Genomic DNA, 17,757 nt, shown 5'->3' with positions numbered 1-17,757 from the left:
CAAATATATATTTGTCTCACTCTAACTTATTGCACCAGTGTAGCAGTGCAGTGAAAAAGAACAGACCTTATGATTCGCAACGACTTAAGCCCCTTGCACAATGCCAGGCAACAGGCAATAAGAATAAAAATAGACCAATTACAATAGATTATTTTTGTAATAGTTGATTGTGATTGGTCTATTTTTATTCTTATTGCTTGTTGCCTGGCATTGTGCAAGGGGCCTAATAGACCATATCGACCTCAATTATCGACCATGAATTTCGAGTATCGACCGAATTACTTTCAAATTTCGACCAAATGAGGTTAAAATCGATTAACCAACTAATCAAACGAGGTTCGATTTTCGATTAGGTGAGGTTCTCTTGATTCTTGGCGTTTGCCTGGTGTCACTGTCTTATTAAAAGCGTAAACTCTTATCTGGATATTTAGAAGTAATAAATAATAAACGAAAAATAGTAACAGTGCGTAAATTATCATTTATAATTTAGGAAAACATGCGCTCCAACTTTCTAAGTTGGGGTGCAATTTGAGAACCTCTGCACTGCTCGGCACTCGAGTCCCTATCGGCGTCTGTTCCATAATAAAAACGTGGATTACGTTTTAATTGTGACATTTGAATTATCAGTTACATATACGTCACGTTTTGAGTTTATTGCTGAATGGCAGTATCCAGCTGCCAACGTGGCTGGCTGTTAAATAGCACACGTAATTAAAAAATAAAAGCAATTACATAAATGGATACTAATGCATACGTGCTACAACGGTGATCGCTGCAGTAAAATAAAACCGCCAGAAGCGATATACAAGTGGCGAAAGGATCTTTCGTCGAAAATCCAGAAAGATCAAATTTATGAAATTTATAATTTTAATATTTTGTCCAGAAAGTGTTCATCGAAAACTTAAGATAGACACGTTTCTTAACATGTAGTCGTTTGTGACGACAAACGAAGTAGGTTAAGATCGGATAATTTGACTTTTTCTTTTAACATAAACTCAATCGTGAACCGTTTAACAAGAATAGTGCGAACAAAAATCTATAACAATGAGGGCTAGAAAGGCTATCGCCATTTTTGGAGTATGCACATTTGTTGGCTGCGTTATGTTGGCCTATGTAATTATAGATACAACACTCATTCCGCTTAAGCTTTCCATTAATGATGTACGTTTATTTAGCAGGATATAGTACCATACATATGTTACATATATCTATGATTCGAAATTACATATTGTGCGATATAAAACAGGTTTATTTTTTTTTTAGAATCAGTGGCTTCATTTTGAAAACAGGCTTGCAAAATTAGAGAAGGATTTTGACAAACATCATAAGGTCATGAATGATCTGCAGGAGGCAGCAAAAGCTAAATATAATTTTGTACCAAATGTGCAATCGGTCAGTCATATAAATCACTCTGACATTGTGATTCCACGTTCAGGAAAAAGCCTCACATGTAATTTTAACATACGGAAAGTTCCAGAGGTTGATATACAGATGTTGGAGTTATACAAACAATTAGAATTTGATAATCCAGATGGTGGAGTATGGAAGCAAGGCTGGAATATTATATATGATGAGAAACAATGGCATCCTAACAGAAAATTGAAAGTCTTTGTTGTACCTCATTCACACAATGATCCTGGGTGGTTAAACACATTTGAAAAATATTATACTTTCCAAACAAGAAGCATATTGAACAATATGGTGACCAAGCTAGGTGAGGATAGAAGACGTAAGTTTATTTGGGCAGAAATATCATTCTTTAAACTCTGGTGGGATGACCAGTCCAAAACAATAAGAGATGAAGTACGTCGCTTGATACACGATGGTCAATTGGAGATTGTGTCGGGAGGATGGGTAATGCCAGATGAATCCGTGTCTCACTGGATAGCTCAACTCACACAATTGACTGAAGGTCACCAGTGGCTAAAATACAATTTGGATTATACGCCGAATTCAGGATGGGCCATTGACCCTTTCGGCCTCTCTTCTACCATGCCATATCTTCTGAAAGGTTCAGGCATGGAAAACCTCTTAATACAAAGAGTTCATTATTCAGTCAAGAAGAGACTAGCCAGAGACAAAAATCTTGAGTTTCGTTGGCGACAATTATGGGACAATGACGGTTCTACAGAACTGTTTACTCACACTATGCCGTTTTACAGCTACGATGTTCCGCATACGTGCGGACCAGATCCGAAAGTATGTTGCCAATTTGACTTCTACAGGATGCAGAATTTTGGTCTCAGCTGTCCGTGGAAGGTTCCGCCGAAGACGATAACTAAAGCGAACGTGGCGGAAAGAGCATTACTGCTACTGGATCAATACCGTAAAAAGGCACAGCTTTTTAAAACCGACGTAGTGCTAGCACCTTTGGGCGATGACTTCAGATACACGCATCTCACCGAGTGGGAAGCTCAGTACGACAATTATCAGAAGCTTTTCAATTATATGAATGAAAATCAACACTTAAATGTTCAAATACAATTTGGTACCTTGAGCGAATATTTCGACGCGGTCAAAGAGAAACGCAATTTGAACGAATTTCCAACTCTATCTGGCGACTTCTTCACATATTCCGACAGAGATGATCATTACTGGAGCGGCTATTATACCTCCAGGTATGTCATTTAAGTGAGATGTAAGCTCCAAACATGTTTTGATCATGGAATAAAGGATATCTTCTTCCAATCTATCCAGGCCTTTCCATAAACGACTAGATCGTGTGCTGCTAGGTTTTTTAAGAGGCTCGGAGGCACTAGCTGCTATAGCTTGGACTAAAGGAAATGACCAACTGGTAGAAGGAAACCTCGCGTCTCGCCTGAGCAAAGCCAGGATGTGGCATTCTCTGTTTCAACATCACGACGGAGTCACTGGTACTGCCAGAGACAATGTCGTTATCGATTATGCCCAGAAGATGATCACGGCATTGAACAACTCGGCTCACGTGCTTCAACAGTCCATAGCGCACTTGTTGAAAACCCCACAGATTTCACCTATAGATTTAGAAGCTGTGTACTTCTCTTTAGACGAAACTAGGTGCGAGGAGACAAATGTCACATGACAATCAATAGTTTATCACACACGGTGATATAATGTATAATAATTTTTTCATATATTTGTAATTACTTTTTAAAGGTTACACCACACTAGCGCAGGCGAAAAGCATGTGCTCAGCCTCGGGGATGACAGTCCTTCAAGGAAAATCATTTTTTACAATTCTCTACCAAGGCAGAGAACGAAAGTGCAAATTTTGGTCGTGTCGACGCCATTTGTCAAAGTTACAGATCGAAGAGGGCAGACTGTCAGGTGTCAAGTGTCGCCTGTCTGGATCGGTCCAGCTGCATTGTCCGCGGCTAGATACGAACTGTCCTTTTTAGCCAGTGTACCAGGATTTGGAATCACTACATACGTGGTTCACGCTTTACACAAAGCATCATATGCCAGGTAAATGTAATGATTTTTACATATAATGCAAAGTATCATTTGTACATATTGAAGTGATTATCATACACAAGATTCAATGCAAAACTCCAAGGGTACTCCAAGGTACCGAATTCACGTATCTTTCCTCTAAAAACAGAGAAGTGTTTCCCGCCAACGTTACTATCTTCAACACCGACATCAGTAGCCTTCCATCAGTACCCGGTTTCAGTCATTTGACCGTTTTACCACATACGCAAGAATTCTCAATCACTCAGCTACCAGAGTTATCCGCTTCTTTCGGCAAATCCGGTCTGTTGAAGGCGCTGAAAGTCGGCAACACCACGTTCCCTGTACACTTAGACTTCGTAAAATACGGCACCAGGGGCTCCGGCAAAGACAAGAGCGGCGCTTATCTATTCCTGCCCGACAAACCGGAACCAGATTTGGTATTCGTAGACAGCAGAACAATCGTTCACTTAGTAACCGGCCCTATTCTGTCAAAAGTATTTGTAGAACTGTCGCACGTGCGGCACACTTGTACGCTGTTCAACTCGCCCGGCAGCGATGGACTTGGGTTACATATACTCAATGAAGTTGATATAGCCGAGACACAAAACTATGAACTCGCGATGCGCCTGAATACGGACATCGCATCCGGCGACCAGTTCTTCACCGATTTAAACGGACTCAATGTAAATATTCTGATAGAGCAAACTCAGAATTCTTTGACGTTGTATCTGGCTAGGACTGTTGTATTTTCTACCAATATGTAGCAGTGTTGCGAAATGCATCTTTTGCTCGGTGATTTCAGATGATCAGAAGACAGAGATTCCCCAAGCTTCCTACGCAAGGTAATTACTATCCGATGGCAGCAAGTGCATACATAGAGGATAAGAGAGTTAGATTAACAGTCACTACAGCACAGCCATTAGGTGTAGCCTCTATGGCATCTGGTCAGCTTGAAGTAAGTCAATAGATTTTACTTAATACCATACATCACATAAAATGAATGTTCTAATTAGTGGCCGAGTAATCTCACCATGGAAATAAATTAGTAAATTAATAATACACGTGTTAAGCCAAGTACATAAAGTTGATTTTGTTGGAAAGTTTTGAACGTTTATCACGATTATGTTATATTTCTGGAAAATATTTAATTTATATCTTCACGAAAATGATTGAAGTACCATTTAGTAACATGGTAATTTAGTTCTTGGTTCTATTTTTTACCGAGTTTAGTTTTAAGAAAATTGAAAAATAACTGCAGATCTAACAATTAGACATTTTATATTAACTTTTAAGATGTCGGCGAATAACTGTTCGAACTGTCGCAGTCAGTAGTACATTTGTAACTATGATGGTCCAACATTTATTAGAGCTTTTCATTTTATTCGAAATTTAATATAATCGGGAATATATAAAATAAGTTTAAAGAGATAAAGTAAGAACTGGATATTTAGAATAATTATGGATTTCTATTAGCTGATTTATTAAGGAACAAAGGAAACAAGAGAAAATTGGGACAATATCGCTAATTGGAACATTCACCTTAAATGTTAACAAGTTAACATGTAACAAAAAATTGATAAAATAATTCTTCATGTGTGACACGCTTTTTTAAGAAAATTTATTGAGACAGATCAAGTGTAATATACACTTTTAAAAATTACACATTCTTAAAAATTCTTATAAATAAATTATACGCAATAGACAGTAGATTCTACAAATAGTTTTACAAATAGATTATGCAAGATAGAAGATTACTTCAAGATGACAATCGAGGATTGGGACAAGGTGTAATGGACAACTTGCTAACAAACCATATGTTCACGTTAATTTTGGAAAAGAGGGAGACAAATTGTCCCTCCGCAGTACCACCAGCAAATCATCCTGCAGGATTGTTGTCCTTGAGCAATCACTTGGCTTTAGAAGAGCTACTACATCCAGTGGTAGCATTGCATCCTCACAATTCTCTGCCATTCGACCTGCACGCGCACTTTTCACCGCTTCGATACGATCTTCCAGTAGACTTAAGTATCATTAGTCTTCGAGTGTTTCCTATACCTGAGGGTGCCGGTAAAGGTATCGGTATGGTATTGCATCAACCCGCCTTAGACACATGCTTCAACAATCCTCTCTTGCGGCGTTTTAACGTCTCGGAATCAGGCGAGATCGACTTGACGAAATTTCTCAATGACATGGAAGACTGGACTATAAGCAAAGCTCCCCTAACGTTCCACAATGTCGGACCCTCTCTGAAGTCGCCCGTTATAAACTTGTGCCCACATCAAATACTACCGATCTTGTTTCACAAGACGCAATCTTAATCGGGAAGAAAATATTTTGTCGTAGGTGAGTATTGCTTTCTATTTATCCGCGTAAATTTTGTTTACTCAAGATCATGTAATCCAATTTCGCCGAAGCGGGTGGGCTCGTATGGTCTAATTTGTATCTGCAACAGTATTAAGTGCAATTCATTATTTGGATTATCTTAATCGAAAATCTCACTTACATAATTTTACATCCAACACACATATATGCAGTGTGTCCCACTTTAACTTTCACACCTCAATAACACGAAAACATGGCATTTTGATAACAAAAGTTTCAAATAAAAGTTATAGCGTTCAGAGGGGGACATTTGATAGTGACCTTGGTTTAACCTTGGATTAAGATTAATTTTAATTTCCGAGATATTTTGTTGTTCACGTTAAAGTTATACATTGGATTTTGGTTGACAAAAATTTGAAAACTTTAAAGTCAAATAGCAAGCATAAGCAGGCAATCAAATAAGATTTGTAGAAACAAAAATTGCTTGTTTTTTGTCAGAAAATCAAAATTCGTTGGAAAACATGGGGATTCGTCTTTGAAAAAACTAAGTTAACCTTGGCAGAACCATATGACTTTAATCCAAGATTAAACTAAGGTCACCATCAAATGTCCCCCTTCCAACCTTACAACTTTTATTTGAAACATTTTTTTATCAAAATGTCAAGTTTTCGAATTATTAGGGTGGAAAGTTAAAGTGGGACACCCTGTACATATGTAGTAAGTTATGTAATTCAAATGCAGTTACATATTTGGGGTATGCGTGTAGTTATGTTAAAACTCAAACGCAGTCAAACTGTACGAAACGAAAGATCCACCTTCCTTAAAAGTAACACATGTGATGTGTATTTAAAATGTGTATATGTGTATGTACGCGCACGCGCGCGTGTATGTGGTATGTGTGTGCGTGTGTTTCTGAAATTTTAGTAAGTTGTAATCTAATCCACTAATTATTTTTGTTGTCAAATATATTCAATAGGTCTTATAGCAAAATGCAATATAGAAGTAAATAATAGCATAATTTTAGTCTACCTCGTGCGTTAATAATTATCACCTATTAAAATAATGGGAAATTGAAAAACGAAATTATTATTTGTCTGTAATCATTCTTTTTCTATTAATTAATTTTATTTTTACTGCCATTCATGTATGATGTAATTTCTTTCGTTTATATTAATTGTGTAGATATCACTCTTTACAGAGTGATTCCTGTGATTCAGTAAATGTGTTAGATAAATCTTTCAATTGGGAGGTATGTAATAAAGAATATAATATTCTAATATTTTCCGTATGTGCATTTAGTTTTGAGAAAGTATTTTCTTGGTACTAAATAGGTGCTCCACTAAGACTCAAGATACTACTAAAACTTTAAGGTGATTGAATATATTGTGAATAAGCAAAACGAACGGCACGTATTCTCACTATATACTTAATAAATTTTCGAGTCTTCTGTTTATCTCATCATGAAATTCACATTAACATAGACGTGAGATACGGAATAATAGTCATGTTTCAACTCAGTAAATTGAGTGAGAATACGGACCAATGTAATAAAATTACTTTATCAAGATAAATACTTTAATACTAGTCAATTACAGACCATGTAGACTCGATTGCACAACAATTTTATGTGCTTTCGTACTACATTATACATAAACTATTAGAAATATTGTACAATTCTAAGGTGAATGATTTTATGAAGCTTACTTTATATGTACCATGTAGCACAAGGACTTTTAACAATTAATATCGATTAGTAATATTACTAATGATGTCAATGCTAAGATTACAATGCTAAGATATTTGTAGTACTTGTTGAGTTCTTACCCAAGTGCGAAAAAGAATTGTATCGCCGTCGGATTGTGCGCGAAAACAGTTAAGACAACTTTCTGCATCTGATTCCGACTTGCCATAGATTCCAAGGCTGACATCATAAAACGGCCGAGTCCTCTGCGCCTGATCGATGGTTCCAATTGTAACTCATAGCTATACATGTAAATACTTAATTTCTTTTCCACACACACACATACACACAGTTTTATTTCTGACTACCTTACACACACATACATACCAATATAATACTACATCACCATGATCGATATCAAATCGGAAATGTGAAAATCCTAAAAACTTATCATCACGCGATGCTATCAGATACCAAGCTGTTTCCTCTGTCAATTCTGCTTGTTTCTCAGCTGCATCCCAGCCCCAACTAGATTGTTTGTACATATCCTTCACGTTTCTCTCTGTGATATCGAATATCCAAGAACGACATTCTGGTTGTGCATTCTTAGCTCTGATACAAGATATTTTTATCACATCATCCTTGGTGACATATTCATGGAATTCTGGTAGAATATCCAAAGGATTCATTAATGCATTTGCCTTATTGATCAGCAGCTGCTGCGCTGCTGTCTTCTCTGCCAAAATCTGACGTCTTGTTTTTCTGGCTCTTCTCTGCACAAAAAGTGGGATGTCTAAGATAATTAAGATCAGAGTTTGTGAGAATATTCAGATTATGTTTAGAGACCGACCTTCATGATTGATTCAAATTCTAAGTTTCCCGCCTATTGGTTTGAATGTTGCTCAATTACGCACATGCAATATTTCGTACACAGTATCTTATTGTATACTATAACAATAGAACAACTATAAGTAAATAATTTCGCAATTAAACAAAAGATGTAATCAAAATCCTATTAGAGTACTTTCATTCATTCGTTGAATCGCCTAACCAATTATTCTCACATCATTTTCAATTTACATCACCATATATTTACAGATTAAAGTCTAAAGTATTTGCAACAATAAAACCATTTAGAAAGTGAATGATTTATTTTTATCGTCTTTAATATCATATTTGAAAATTCATACTGTTTAATTGGTTTCTTATTTCACTCGTAAACTTACAATGTAAACATGAACGCGACCGCGTGTGATATTTAAAGCCTGGAGCACACTGGGAGTTCTTAAATTAAGTCAGCGGCACACAGTGCTTGTTTTCGTGCTGGATTGCTTGCTGGATGAAAATACTGCGTTCTGATTGGTGCATTTCCATCCATTTTCGGAAATGTACCAATCACAACGCAATATTTTCATCCAGCAAGCAATCCAGCACGAAAACAAGCACCGTGTGCCGCTGGCTTTACATGCGATTTACGTGAAAGGTCATTCTACAATACGTGTTGTAAGTTGTAAGCCGTACGAATTGGCGAATCACAATCAATTATAAAAATAATCGGCCATAATTGGTCAATTCTTACGGCTTACAACTTACGACACATAGGCTGCGTTCCGATATTCACTGCCAGTACTGAAAATACATAGTTTGCGTCACGTATACTATAGATTTTTAGTGCTGACAGTGAATATCGGAACGCAGCCATATTGTAGAATGACCTTAACATTACATGCGTCATACGACAAACTTGTCGGACGTTCCGATTGGCTGTCAGATAGAGAATTTCTAAGGTGCCTAGAAGAAAAGTTAGGTGTCCTAAAAATTCAGCCAGTCAACGTCCCACCGCCGCATGTTTCGTAAATACACTTCCGGGCAAGCAAGATGCTGAATGGCTACCGCAATATTTCCTAGTCAACTTCCATCGCGCGGCGAACGTGCCGCGTCCTGTGTGCACCGACCTTAGTTCAGCTGAAAAAACGAATCCAATAGTCAGTTATCAAAAAGAAGAAGAATAAAGCCAACGGCACACGGTGCTTGTTTTCGTGCTGGATTGCTTGCTGGATGAAATATTGCATTCTGATTGGTGCATTTCCGAAGATGAATGGAAATGCACCAATCAGAATGCAGTATTTTCATCCAGTAAGCAATCCAACACAAAAACAAGCACCGTGTGCCGCTGGCTTAAGGCCCCTTGTACAATGCCAGGCAACAGGCAATAAGAATAAAAATAGACCAATCACATTCGACTATTACAAGAATAATCTATTGTGATTGGTCAATTTTTATTCTTATTGCCTGTTACCTGGCATTGTGTTTAGGGCTTAAGAAGAAGTTCTCAATTGACGAACCTGCCATAATAATAACAACAGTAAACCAAAGTCGATTGGAGTGTATTACATTTTTTTTTTGTACAGCAATGTAATATTAAAGTACGCGACGATTGTGCGTTTAACAATTATGTGCGGCGATTGAGAACGTGATCGCCGTTTAAGAAATTTGGATCAACCACGTGCAGTAAGATTAGTACGTAAGCGAGTACGCTTCTGGAGGTTAACATCAAGGCAAGTTCGACATTGTCATTTTATCTGCATTGATCCGTAATTGGGCCCGTATTAATCTGTTTAATGCTTTTCCTTCATTTTTTTTTTAAATAATTATCAATTTGTTTGGCATAAATATATATGTTCCTAATGGATTAACTTTTGCTTATAGGTTAAGCGTTTAAACATCTATTAAACGGATTTCAGTTTGCCAATTTAGCGTTTACATTCAATGACTTCTTATGCATTTATCTCATTTATAACGATATATATCATTGACTTGTTAGGTAGAATGCGCGCATTTGATCGGTATTTATATGTCGGTAATTGGATTTTGTCTGACAACAATACATAAATCTCCCATTAAGTAATCATCTTATAGTTTTTTAAATTTTCTGCGCAAGCACATATCTCATTTGTTTCAAATGTGAGACGTGTTATTAATGTAGATGGACCTATTGAATTTATATTTAGCCTATATGTCTGAGTTGTATTTCTCAAGAGCATGCATGTACTTTCTAAAAATAGTCCATCACACCCAATTGCCACTAATGTTAGTGTGTCATAATAGGAGCACAATTGGTCTTAAGTTTATAATGGTGTGATAATGTATTTATCACTAAAAATAAAACAATGTTGATAATTGAATATTTTAGCTCAATATTCATTGTATTCTTTTTATTTCAGTTTAATTGTTACATAAAAAGCAAAAGGAATGGCTGAAAAAGAGAAAGCTGCTCCCTCATCCATGACCCAATGCTATGAAAATTACATTATTGTTGACGTTGGTGCCAATCTTACGAATAAAAAGTACAGTCGGGATTTAGATAGCGTGATACAAAGGGCAAAAGATGCAGGCGTACAGAAGATCATGGTGACAGGTGCGAGTATTCGTTCCAGCAAAGAAGCACTGAGGCTAACTAGAATATATCCCGGAACTTTGTATTCGACCGCTGGTGTGCACCCACATGACGCCAAGTCGTGGGAAGATCCAGATACTTTGCAAGAATTGGAAAGCATAGCCAGCAATCCAGAATGCGTCGCAATCGGCGAGTGTGGCTTAGACTACAGTCGTGATTTCTCTGCACCGGAAACGCAACGTGCTGTCTTTCATAAGCAGATAGAATTAGCCTGTACGTTGAATAAACCATTGATTATACACGAAAGAGGAGCACAGAAGGATGTATTAGAGGTTCTCGGTGAATATAAGAATCGCCTGCCGCCTGTCCTCATTCACTCTTTCATCGGCACTGCAGAGGAGGCGCAGATTTACCTGGATCAAGGATTTTACTTGGGTATTACAGGTTACTTATGCAAAGACAAATCTGACAGTGGGATAAGGCAGTTGCTAGAAGGAGGACAAGCGCCGTTAGATAGAATCTTAGTCGAGACCGACGCACCGTTCATGTATCCTAATACCAGAGCCAGTAAATTACCAATACACGTGAAGGACGCTCTGACCGAGCGATCTATGACGTTCCTCCACCGTTACTGTACCTTTCAACGTAACGAACCATGTGCCTTGCCAGCGATCGTGGAAATGGTGGCGGCGTTTATGCGAACTACTCCAGAAGAAGTTGCGCTGGCCACAGCCTTTAATGCTCTGAAATTATTTGGTTTGAATCAATGATAATGATGTCGAATCTGAAAATTTCGGATAAAGTGGTGCTAGTAGGTGCTATATGGGAGTTACATTCTTAATGCATATAACGCTTCATTTGAGTTCCCCAATACCTATTTCTTTTTACAATGTTCTTTTTTATTAAATGGTAGCAAAATGGCTGCTTATAGGACACTTAACGAAGTTTACTGGTAGGAAATTAAGTTTGTATGAACTTGTACTAGTTGAAAGATCACAAAAATTTATATTCTTTTTTGTGATATCTATATACATTTAATCTATTATCTACATACATATTGTCTCAACGTGTATATACAAAATATTTTTATTATACTAACTTTCTGGATTTCCACGTCTTTCATTTTGTTATAAAACTGTTCAGATGGTATATAACATATACGTAGAATCCAGTATTATACATTTCATTGTTGATGTATTATAAATATTTTCATACGAATAAATTGTTATATAGATAATTTGTTGAATATACACCCTTTTTTCATAATGCATTATATTTAGATCTTGAGGAGACCTTAATGACGAAAAACTGCATTTAAAAATTAAATTTGCAAACTGAAGGAAAATAATAGAGTAACTTACGACAATCGTTAATAACTAAATATAAATAATTTGTTTCTCATTTTATATTTTTCAAGACACTTTCTATATTGCATGGACTTTTATCTGTCAGTCTGGATATCTGATTAAGATACAATTATTTTACAATATTTACAACTATTAATACAGAATCATACATATCTATAAAAATATTTCAACAACAGTATCATTGATAAGCATATTTTTTTAATCAATTATGTTCAATTTATATTATCAATCGTGACACAAAATTTAATTCGTTGAAACTAAAAAATCATCACATTTTAACCTTATAGCTTGCATTAAATAGGGAATTCTTTCGTGTTCAGGAAGCTTCATCCAACAACTTGAATTTATAATAATTGTATTGGACTTCGTTAGCGCTTCTATGGATTTTATTTTTAACGCCCATGTACTTTTTAATCTTTGTGAGTTGACAGCATATGCAGTATCAGGTAAATTGAAAATAAATATCCTGAAACACAAAATACGCATTAGCAATGAGTCAGCGATTAAATACAAATGCAATAATACATTGAATAAATTTTAAAAACGTCCTTACATCTGACTTTCACTTGGAGTTTGTAAATCCTCAATGTAGATAACATTATTATTAGGACTATCTATATTAATTGCAATAGGATATCCACCTTTTCTCATCACAACCACATGGTCTAAAATGATAAAATCGTATTAACATAATATTCGTCTCTATTAAAAATAATTAAGTTTTTCACAAAGAACTTATAAAAAAAAAAGTTTTTATTAAAAGGAATTAAAAATAATTGTAAAGTAAGTAATCGAAGTTACAATCGTCGTGCTATATTGACACGTTGAATCACTTGAACTGTATTAATTTAAAACATATTTAGAAATATCTGATATTTGTCATTAATCTGTGTTCATTCAATAACATAATTATGAGTATCTTATTAACCGTAAAGAAAGATACTTAATAATAACTCACCGATATAATGACCAAGTTTTGTTCTTAAATTATTATGAACATACTGTGGACCACCTAATGCTCGTTCCAATCCTGGTTGGAGAGAATATGTAGGTGGTATCAATTTAATTGTATTAGCATATTCAAGTAAATGTTCTTGTGGCCATGATCCATTATACATAGGATACAAGGTTTTAACACTTTGGTACAAAAGTAATATTTCTCTAGTATACACATCTCTCAATGGTTCATTGTTTCTTATAAATATAGAGAAGACATAGTTGAGTAAATTTGAACTGTAACAATCTAACGCGACCAGATGCAGAGCAAGTCTAATAAACAATCTATTATAAGGTCCATTATCTATTTTGATATTCTCCATTATTGTGTCTTTAATAGTATCCCAAAATAATGGCTTATAATCAGCGTTAACAAGTCCTTCTAGGAAAATTGACATCTTATGGAATGTCATATCTTTCAACAAACTTTGATTTTCAAAGCATCTTGCTGCCAAATACTCTAAGAAAGGTATATGTACATGGTTGAAATCATTTAATATTTTGAGTATGTAGATGCCTTTTACAAAATTAATATTAGAAGATAATGCTGAATTAACAAGAGCATCTAGAAATATCTCATTGTAAAATATAGATCCATGTCTGTTGCTGTAACAAGAATACATATAAAATATCATATAAAATATAATACACAATATATAACAAAGTCATATAACATACCTTACAACAATAACTGATAACTTTGTACATATCATTGTTATTTCTTGAATATTTAATTCTTTTGCCATGGATATAAGAATATTTTGTACTTTAGACAAAAGTTCACAAGCTATTGGAGATAATTCAGATATGTGGCACAAGCTGTAGAAGATAGATTTGGCTGCTGATATATTTAAATTATTTTCTTGCTTCCACAATGATTTGAAAATTATATCATACACATCTGAATTTTGTATATTATATTCAATTATGAATCTTAATGACCATAACAGTAGAGGCAGGTCATCTGTATCTAATTTTGTTGGTAATTGCGTTTCAAATACCATAGGCAGAGCTATCAATAAAGCATCTCTCAATGGTGTACTTTCTAATTTATTTAATAAGAAAGTTGTAAAGATTATATTGTTGAGAGACATTTCATTTATGTTTCCTCTAATCATTTGTAACAGTGACTGAATTAAGAGTGTATTGCTTTGTGTCTGAAAATATATAAGTATTTTCAGACTTTCAATGACATCTAATATTTTCATGCGTCTAATATCTCTATTTAATATTTCGCACAAACGTACAAAACCTAAATGATTTGTACTAGATATGTCATTCTTCATTTTAGAAACTTTGAATAATGCAGTTAAGGTATTAAGTGCATCATGCAGAGACATGTTTGTATAATTTGTTGCTGCTAATTCTAATATTTTTATAGGTTCTTGTAGTTTTTTAAGATTATTGTACATATTTCTTCCCATCAATGACCTATTAGCATCTTCCAATTGTGAACAATCTGAAAAATAATTTTTTAAAACATTCACATGTCACAAAAATATATGAAATATTTAATTACCTGTTAAATTAGTGCTATACATCTGTGATACATTCTGCACAGATTGCAATGGTGCCATATAATTTGACAAAGTTATCCAATTACGCGCTACTGGATATATCCGCAGCAATCTCTTCAAGGCTCTTTCCATCTTATAAACTTAATGTTGCATTACACTAGCAATTAATCTGTAAATCATAAAGCAGTATTAATTATATATGCTATTATTATGAAAATGTTTATTTTATTTATTAATATTAATTTGAATACAAATTTCAATACAAATATAATTAGCTCTGAGATACTTCTACATTAATCGCAACCGGTTCGTAATCGCTAATATAAAAAAGGTTAGGAACTTTTATAAAATAAATCTTCTGTAAATATACATCGTCAATATCTATTTCGTATATCAATATATTATTAGTAATATTATTAATTTAAAAATAATGTAGCATTGTTAAGTAAACAAAGTTCTGTTATTTTTAAATTGTATGAACATGCTTTAAATACATTATACAAGTTATTCCATTTAGTAAGACACGTGCTTGTATGAATAAAAATATGATAAATATTTTGAGTGATTGTTATAAACAATTTTATATTTCTAAAATATAAAGCGACTGTAATTGTTGAAAACTGAGCAAAATCGATACATAATTACATGACCACTCTGTTATACCTATTCGTGATTTGGAAATGGTATCACTGCTAATGAAACATCCTGTAGGCCTATTTCAAAATCGGCTTCGGAAACTGATTTTAGTTATAAAGTTGGTAGGCCTAAAAGTATAACTAGACTGCTAAGGCCCAGTTCCACAACTTGCTTTAAGCGTCGTCTACAATGGCAGTAAGCAGTAAAGAGTAAGCGTAAGCGGTAAGAAATAAACCAATCACAGTCGATTATGACAAAAATAATCAACTGTAGTTGGTCCATTTCTTACTGTTCACGCTTTCTTCTTACTACTTACGGCCATTGTAGACTACGCTTTAAACTCCATTTAAAGCAAGTTGTGGAACTGAGCCTCAAGGCTCGTCTACATTAGCTGTAAAAGTTAAGGCTCGTCTACAATAGATGTAAAAGTAAGGCTGTAACGTAAGCTGTCAGCGAATGAAAATATTTCATTTCGTGTCTTGCAACCTTACAGCCTTACTCTTACAGCTAATGTAGACGAGCCTTAAGGCTGTAAGGTTGCAAGACACGAAATGAAATATTTTCATTCGCTGACAGCTTACGTTACAGCCTTACAGCCTTACTCTTACAGCTATTGTAGACGAGCCTTAACTCCGACACATGACCCCGAAAAGTATATACCAGAGAGAAGAAGGAGAGGTCATAGGCCGCTTTTAGCCGAGCCTAGAGACCCTAGAATACAGAGCAGCGAAAGACCAAGGAGAGGACCTTTACGAAGCCAGGCCGGACGAAAGGGTAAAGAGGGTGGAGTCCGAGGACGCACCCCCAACTGCCGTAGCTGAAAGGGAGCCGGAGGGTGCGCCACATCCGACTCCCCCAATGGACTCCCCCTCATACTTCCGAAAGGAGGTAGAGACCCCCTGTATCTCCGCAGAGACGCTTAGGATTGTGGCTTAGGATCATAGCCGAAACCTCCTCGGAGAAGGATCAGTCGGATATTGAACTCTTCACTCCGACAAGTCTCACTCCCTCTGAGGGGAGACAATCGGGTGTTTCTGAGTTCACTCCGACGGACCCCGCTTGAGGAGGAAAGAGTAGACCACCCGGAGGAGGCGTGAACGGTTTTGTCTTCACGTCCCTCCGGGTCCTACAGGCCAATCTCGGTCGCGGCGCCCAAGCTCAAGACCTGTGGGTGAACAGGATCAACAAGCTGGGCGCCGGGCTGGGGTTGACAACGGAGCCGCATTGGATCCCGATCAACAGCACTAGCTGGTTCAGGAGCCGATGCGGGTCCGTAGCTATGATGGCCGGTCCCGTGGAGGAGTCCCCCTCTGTATACTTAGGGAAAAGAGGGACTCCTATGTGGCAGTTGATTGGAGGCCCATCACTGTGGTGGGGGTTTATCTCCCCCACCGCAGGAATAGGGTCGGTCTGGGCGAACTCGCCCACGTCAAGGAGATCCTCGATGAGCTCGGAGATGTGGCTCGTCGGTGCCACCCCCGACCCGTCGTGATATCCGGGGATTTCAACGCCCACGCCACGGAGTGAAGTTGCAATCCCCGGCAGGAGGGTCCCGGGGTGAGGCCCTGATCGATTGGGCGGCGGGTCTCGGTCTCCTGTTAATGAACAGGGAGTCGACCAGCACTTGCGTGCGGCCGAAGGGGGAGTCCGTCATTGATTTGACGTGGGTCTCCCCCTCGGCCTCGGCCGGATGTTCCGGGAGTGGTCGGTGGAGACCGAGAGTGAAACTCTCTCGGACCATAGGTATATAGTGTGGTCCATTGGTCTCCCCGCCCCTCCGCAGGTGCTGGACCGCCGCCCGGGGGAGGGGGACTTTCCCCTCCTCATAAGGTGGGCCACCAACCAACTTGACGTGGACAAGTTCCAGGCGGCTGCCCTCGTGGCCACCTGGCACCTTGCGGGGCTAAGTATGTGGGACCCTAGCCCCCAGGAGGGGGCTAGGGAGCTGGTGCGCATCGTGGCGTCGGCCTGCGACGCTGCGATGCCCTGGTCCCACCCCCGCCGGCGCCGGCCCGCTTATTGGTGGACGGAGGCCTTCTCCGAGTTGAGAGAGGCCTCCGTCCAGGCCAAACGGGCGTATACATGGGCCCGGCGACATGGCGGGGAAGCCGCGAAGGAGAAAGAGGGCTATCTCCGAGCGAGGGAAGACCTCAAGGCCGCCATCGTCGAAGCTAAGCAGAGAGCCTGGGAGCAAATGGTGAGCTCCTTGGATGAGAATCCGTGGGGGCGCCCCTATAAACGGGCGATCGGCAAGATCCGCCCGTGGGCGCCCCCACCGACGGAGGCCTTGGATCCCCAGGCCCTCGAGGGCACCATCAAGGGCCCAGAAGACGGAGGCCATATACTTTCATGGTCCCCGTCGGAGGGCGTCACCAGAGTCCCGGGTCTGGGTGGATGGAGTCTGCGTCC

At 37.7% G+C, this 17,757-nt stretch overlaps 4 protein-coding genes across 9 annotated transcripts; 2 read left to right on the top strand and 2 right to left on the bottom strand.

The window, feature by feature from the left end:
• Positions 1-379: 379 nt before the first annotated feature.
• Positions 380-7,553, top strand: alpha-Man-IIa (alpha-mannosidase 2). Of its 2 annotated transcripts, none has more exons than XM_025307661.1 (7): positions 380-1,113; positions 1,264-2,618; positions 2,698-3,036; positions 3,136-3,444; positions 3,581-4,115; positions 4,235-4,387; positions 5,166-7,553. In XM_025307661.1, the coding sequence occupies exons 1-7, from the start codon at positions 1,045-1,047 to the stop codon at positions 5,748-5,750; spliced, it is 3,345 nt and encodes a 1,114-aa protein (XP_025163446.1). In that variant the 5' UTR covers positions 380-1,044; the 3' UTR covers positions 5,751-7,553. The 2 variants fall into 2 exon arrangements, with proteins under 2 accessions (XP_025163446.1, XP_019700556.1); XM_019844997.2 differs by having other exon boundaries at positions 380-1,161.
• Positions 5,689-8,783, bottom strand: Naa40 (N-alpha-acetyltransferase 40). Of its 2 annotated transcripts, XM_011154032.3 has the most exons (5): positions 8,662-8,783; positions 8,286-8,383; positions 7,823-8,208; positions 7,579-7,737; positions 5,689-5,875 (listed from the first exon to the last, which is right to left on the bottom strand). In XM_011154032.3, exons 2-5 carry the CDS (start codon positions 8,289-8,291, stop codon positions 5,794-5,796), a joined length of 633 nt encoding a protein of 210 aa, XP_011152334.1. In that variant the 5' UTR covers positions 8,292-8,383; positions 8,662-8,783; the 3' UTR covers positions 5,689-5,793. The 2 variants fall into 2 exon arrangements, with proteins under 2 accessions (XP_011152334.1, XP_025163447.1); XM_025307662.1 differs by lacking the exon at positions 8,662-8,783 and having other exon boundaries at positions 7,579-7,707; positions 8,286-8,558.
• Positions 8,784-9,762: 979 nt separating this feature from the next.
• Positions 9,763-11,797, top strand: LOC105190973 (3'-5' ssDNA/RNA exonuclease TatD). Its single transcript, XM_011154027.3, has 2 exons — positions 9,763-9,993; positions 10,660-11,797. Exon 2 carries the CDS (start codon positions 10,688-10,690, stop codon positions 11,600-11,602), a length of 915 nt encoding a protein of 304 aa, XP_011152329.1. The 5' UTR covers positions 9,763-9,993; positions 10,660-10,687; the 3' UTR covers positions 11,603-11,797.
• Positions 11,798-11,811: 14 nt separating this feature from the next.
• Positions 11,812-15,462, bottom strand: LOC105190972 (uncharacterized). 4 transcript variants are annotated; one of them, XM_019844998.2, is made up of 7 exons: positions 15,376-15,462; positions 14,715-14,881; positions 14,443-14,654; positions 13,874-14,352; positions 13,158-13,801; positions 12,753-12,864; positions 11,812-12,665 (listed from the first exon to the last, which is right to left on the bottom strand). In XM_019844998.2, exons 2-7 carry the CDS (start codon positions 14,842-14,844, stop codon positions 12,443-12,445), a joined length of 1,800 nt encoding a protein of 599 aa, XP_019700557.1. In that variant the 5' UTR covers positions 14,845-14,881; positions 15,376-15,462; the 3' UTR covers positions 11,812-12,442. The 4 variants fall into 4 exon arrangements, with proteins under 4 accessions (XP_019700557.1, XP_011152326.1, XP_011152328.1 ...); XM_011154024.3 differs by having other exon boundaries at positions 13,874-14,654; XM_011154026.3 differs by having other exon boundaries at positions 13,874-14,654; positions 15,358-15,380.
• Between the last annotated feature and the right edge of the window lie 2,295 nt (positions 15,463-17,757).

The sequence above is a fragment of the Harpegnathos saltator genome, unplaced genomic scaffold, assembly GCF_003227715.2.
Source record: "Harpegnathos saltator strain DR-91 unplaced genomic scaffold, Hsal_v8.6 scaffold93, whole genome shotgun sequence".
In the NCBI taxonomy this organism is placed as follows: Eukaryota; Metazoa; Arthropoda; class Insecta; order Hymenoptera; family Formicidae; genus Harpegnathos; species Harpegnathos saltator.
Note: the sequence above shows the minus strand (reverse complement) of the source record. Positions and strands in the feature narration are given on the sequence as shown.

Bases quoted from the DNA above. Each gene is read 5' to 3' on its own strand.
- LOC105190973 (XM_011154027.3), top strand. From the start codon at position 10,688: ATGGCTGAAAAAGAGAAAGCTGCTCCCTCATCCATGACCCAATGCTAT.
- LOC105190972 (XM_011154024.3), bottom strand. From the start codon at position 14,844: ATGGAAAGAGCCTTGAAGAGATTGCTGCGGATATATCCAGTAGCGCGT. The intron at 13,802-13,873 runs GTATGTTATATG...TTCTTGTTACAG, and splicing joins TTATCAGTTATTGTTGTAAG to CAACAGACATGGATCTATAT. The intron at 12,865-13,157 runs GTGAGTTATTAT...TTATCATTTTAG, and splicing joins AAAACTTGGTCATTATATCG to ACCATGTGGTTGTGATGAGA.
- alpha-Man-IIa (XM_019844997.2), top strand. From the start codon at position 1,045: ATGAGGGCTAGAAAGGCTATCGCCATTTTTGGAGTATGCACATTTGTT. The intron at 4,116-4,234 runs GTAAATATTCTG...CGGTGATTTCAG, and splicing joins CCGATTTAAACGGACTCAAT to ATGATCAGAAGACAGAGATT. The intron at 4,388-5,165 runs GTAAGTCAATAG...TTTTACAAATAG, and splicing joins TGGCATCTGGTCAGCTTGAA to ATTATGCAAGATAGAAGATT.
- Naa40 (XM_011154032.3), bottom strand. The intron at 7,738-7,822 runs GTATGTATGTGT...TTACATGTATAG, and splicing joins GGTGATGTAGTATTATATTG to CTATGAGTTACAATTGGAAC. The intron at 5,876-7,578 runs GTAAGAACTCAA...ATACTGTTGCAG, and splicing joins CAATTCTTTTTCGCACTTGG to ATACAAATTAGACCATACGA.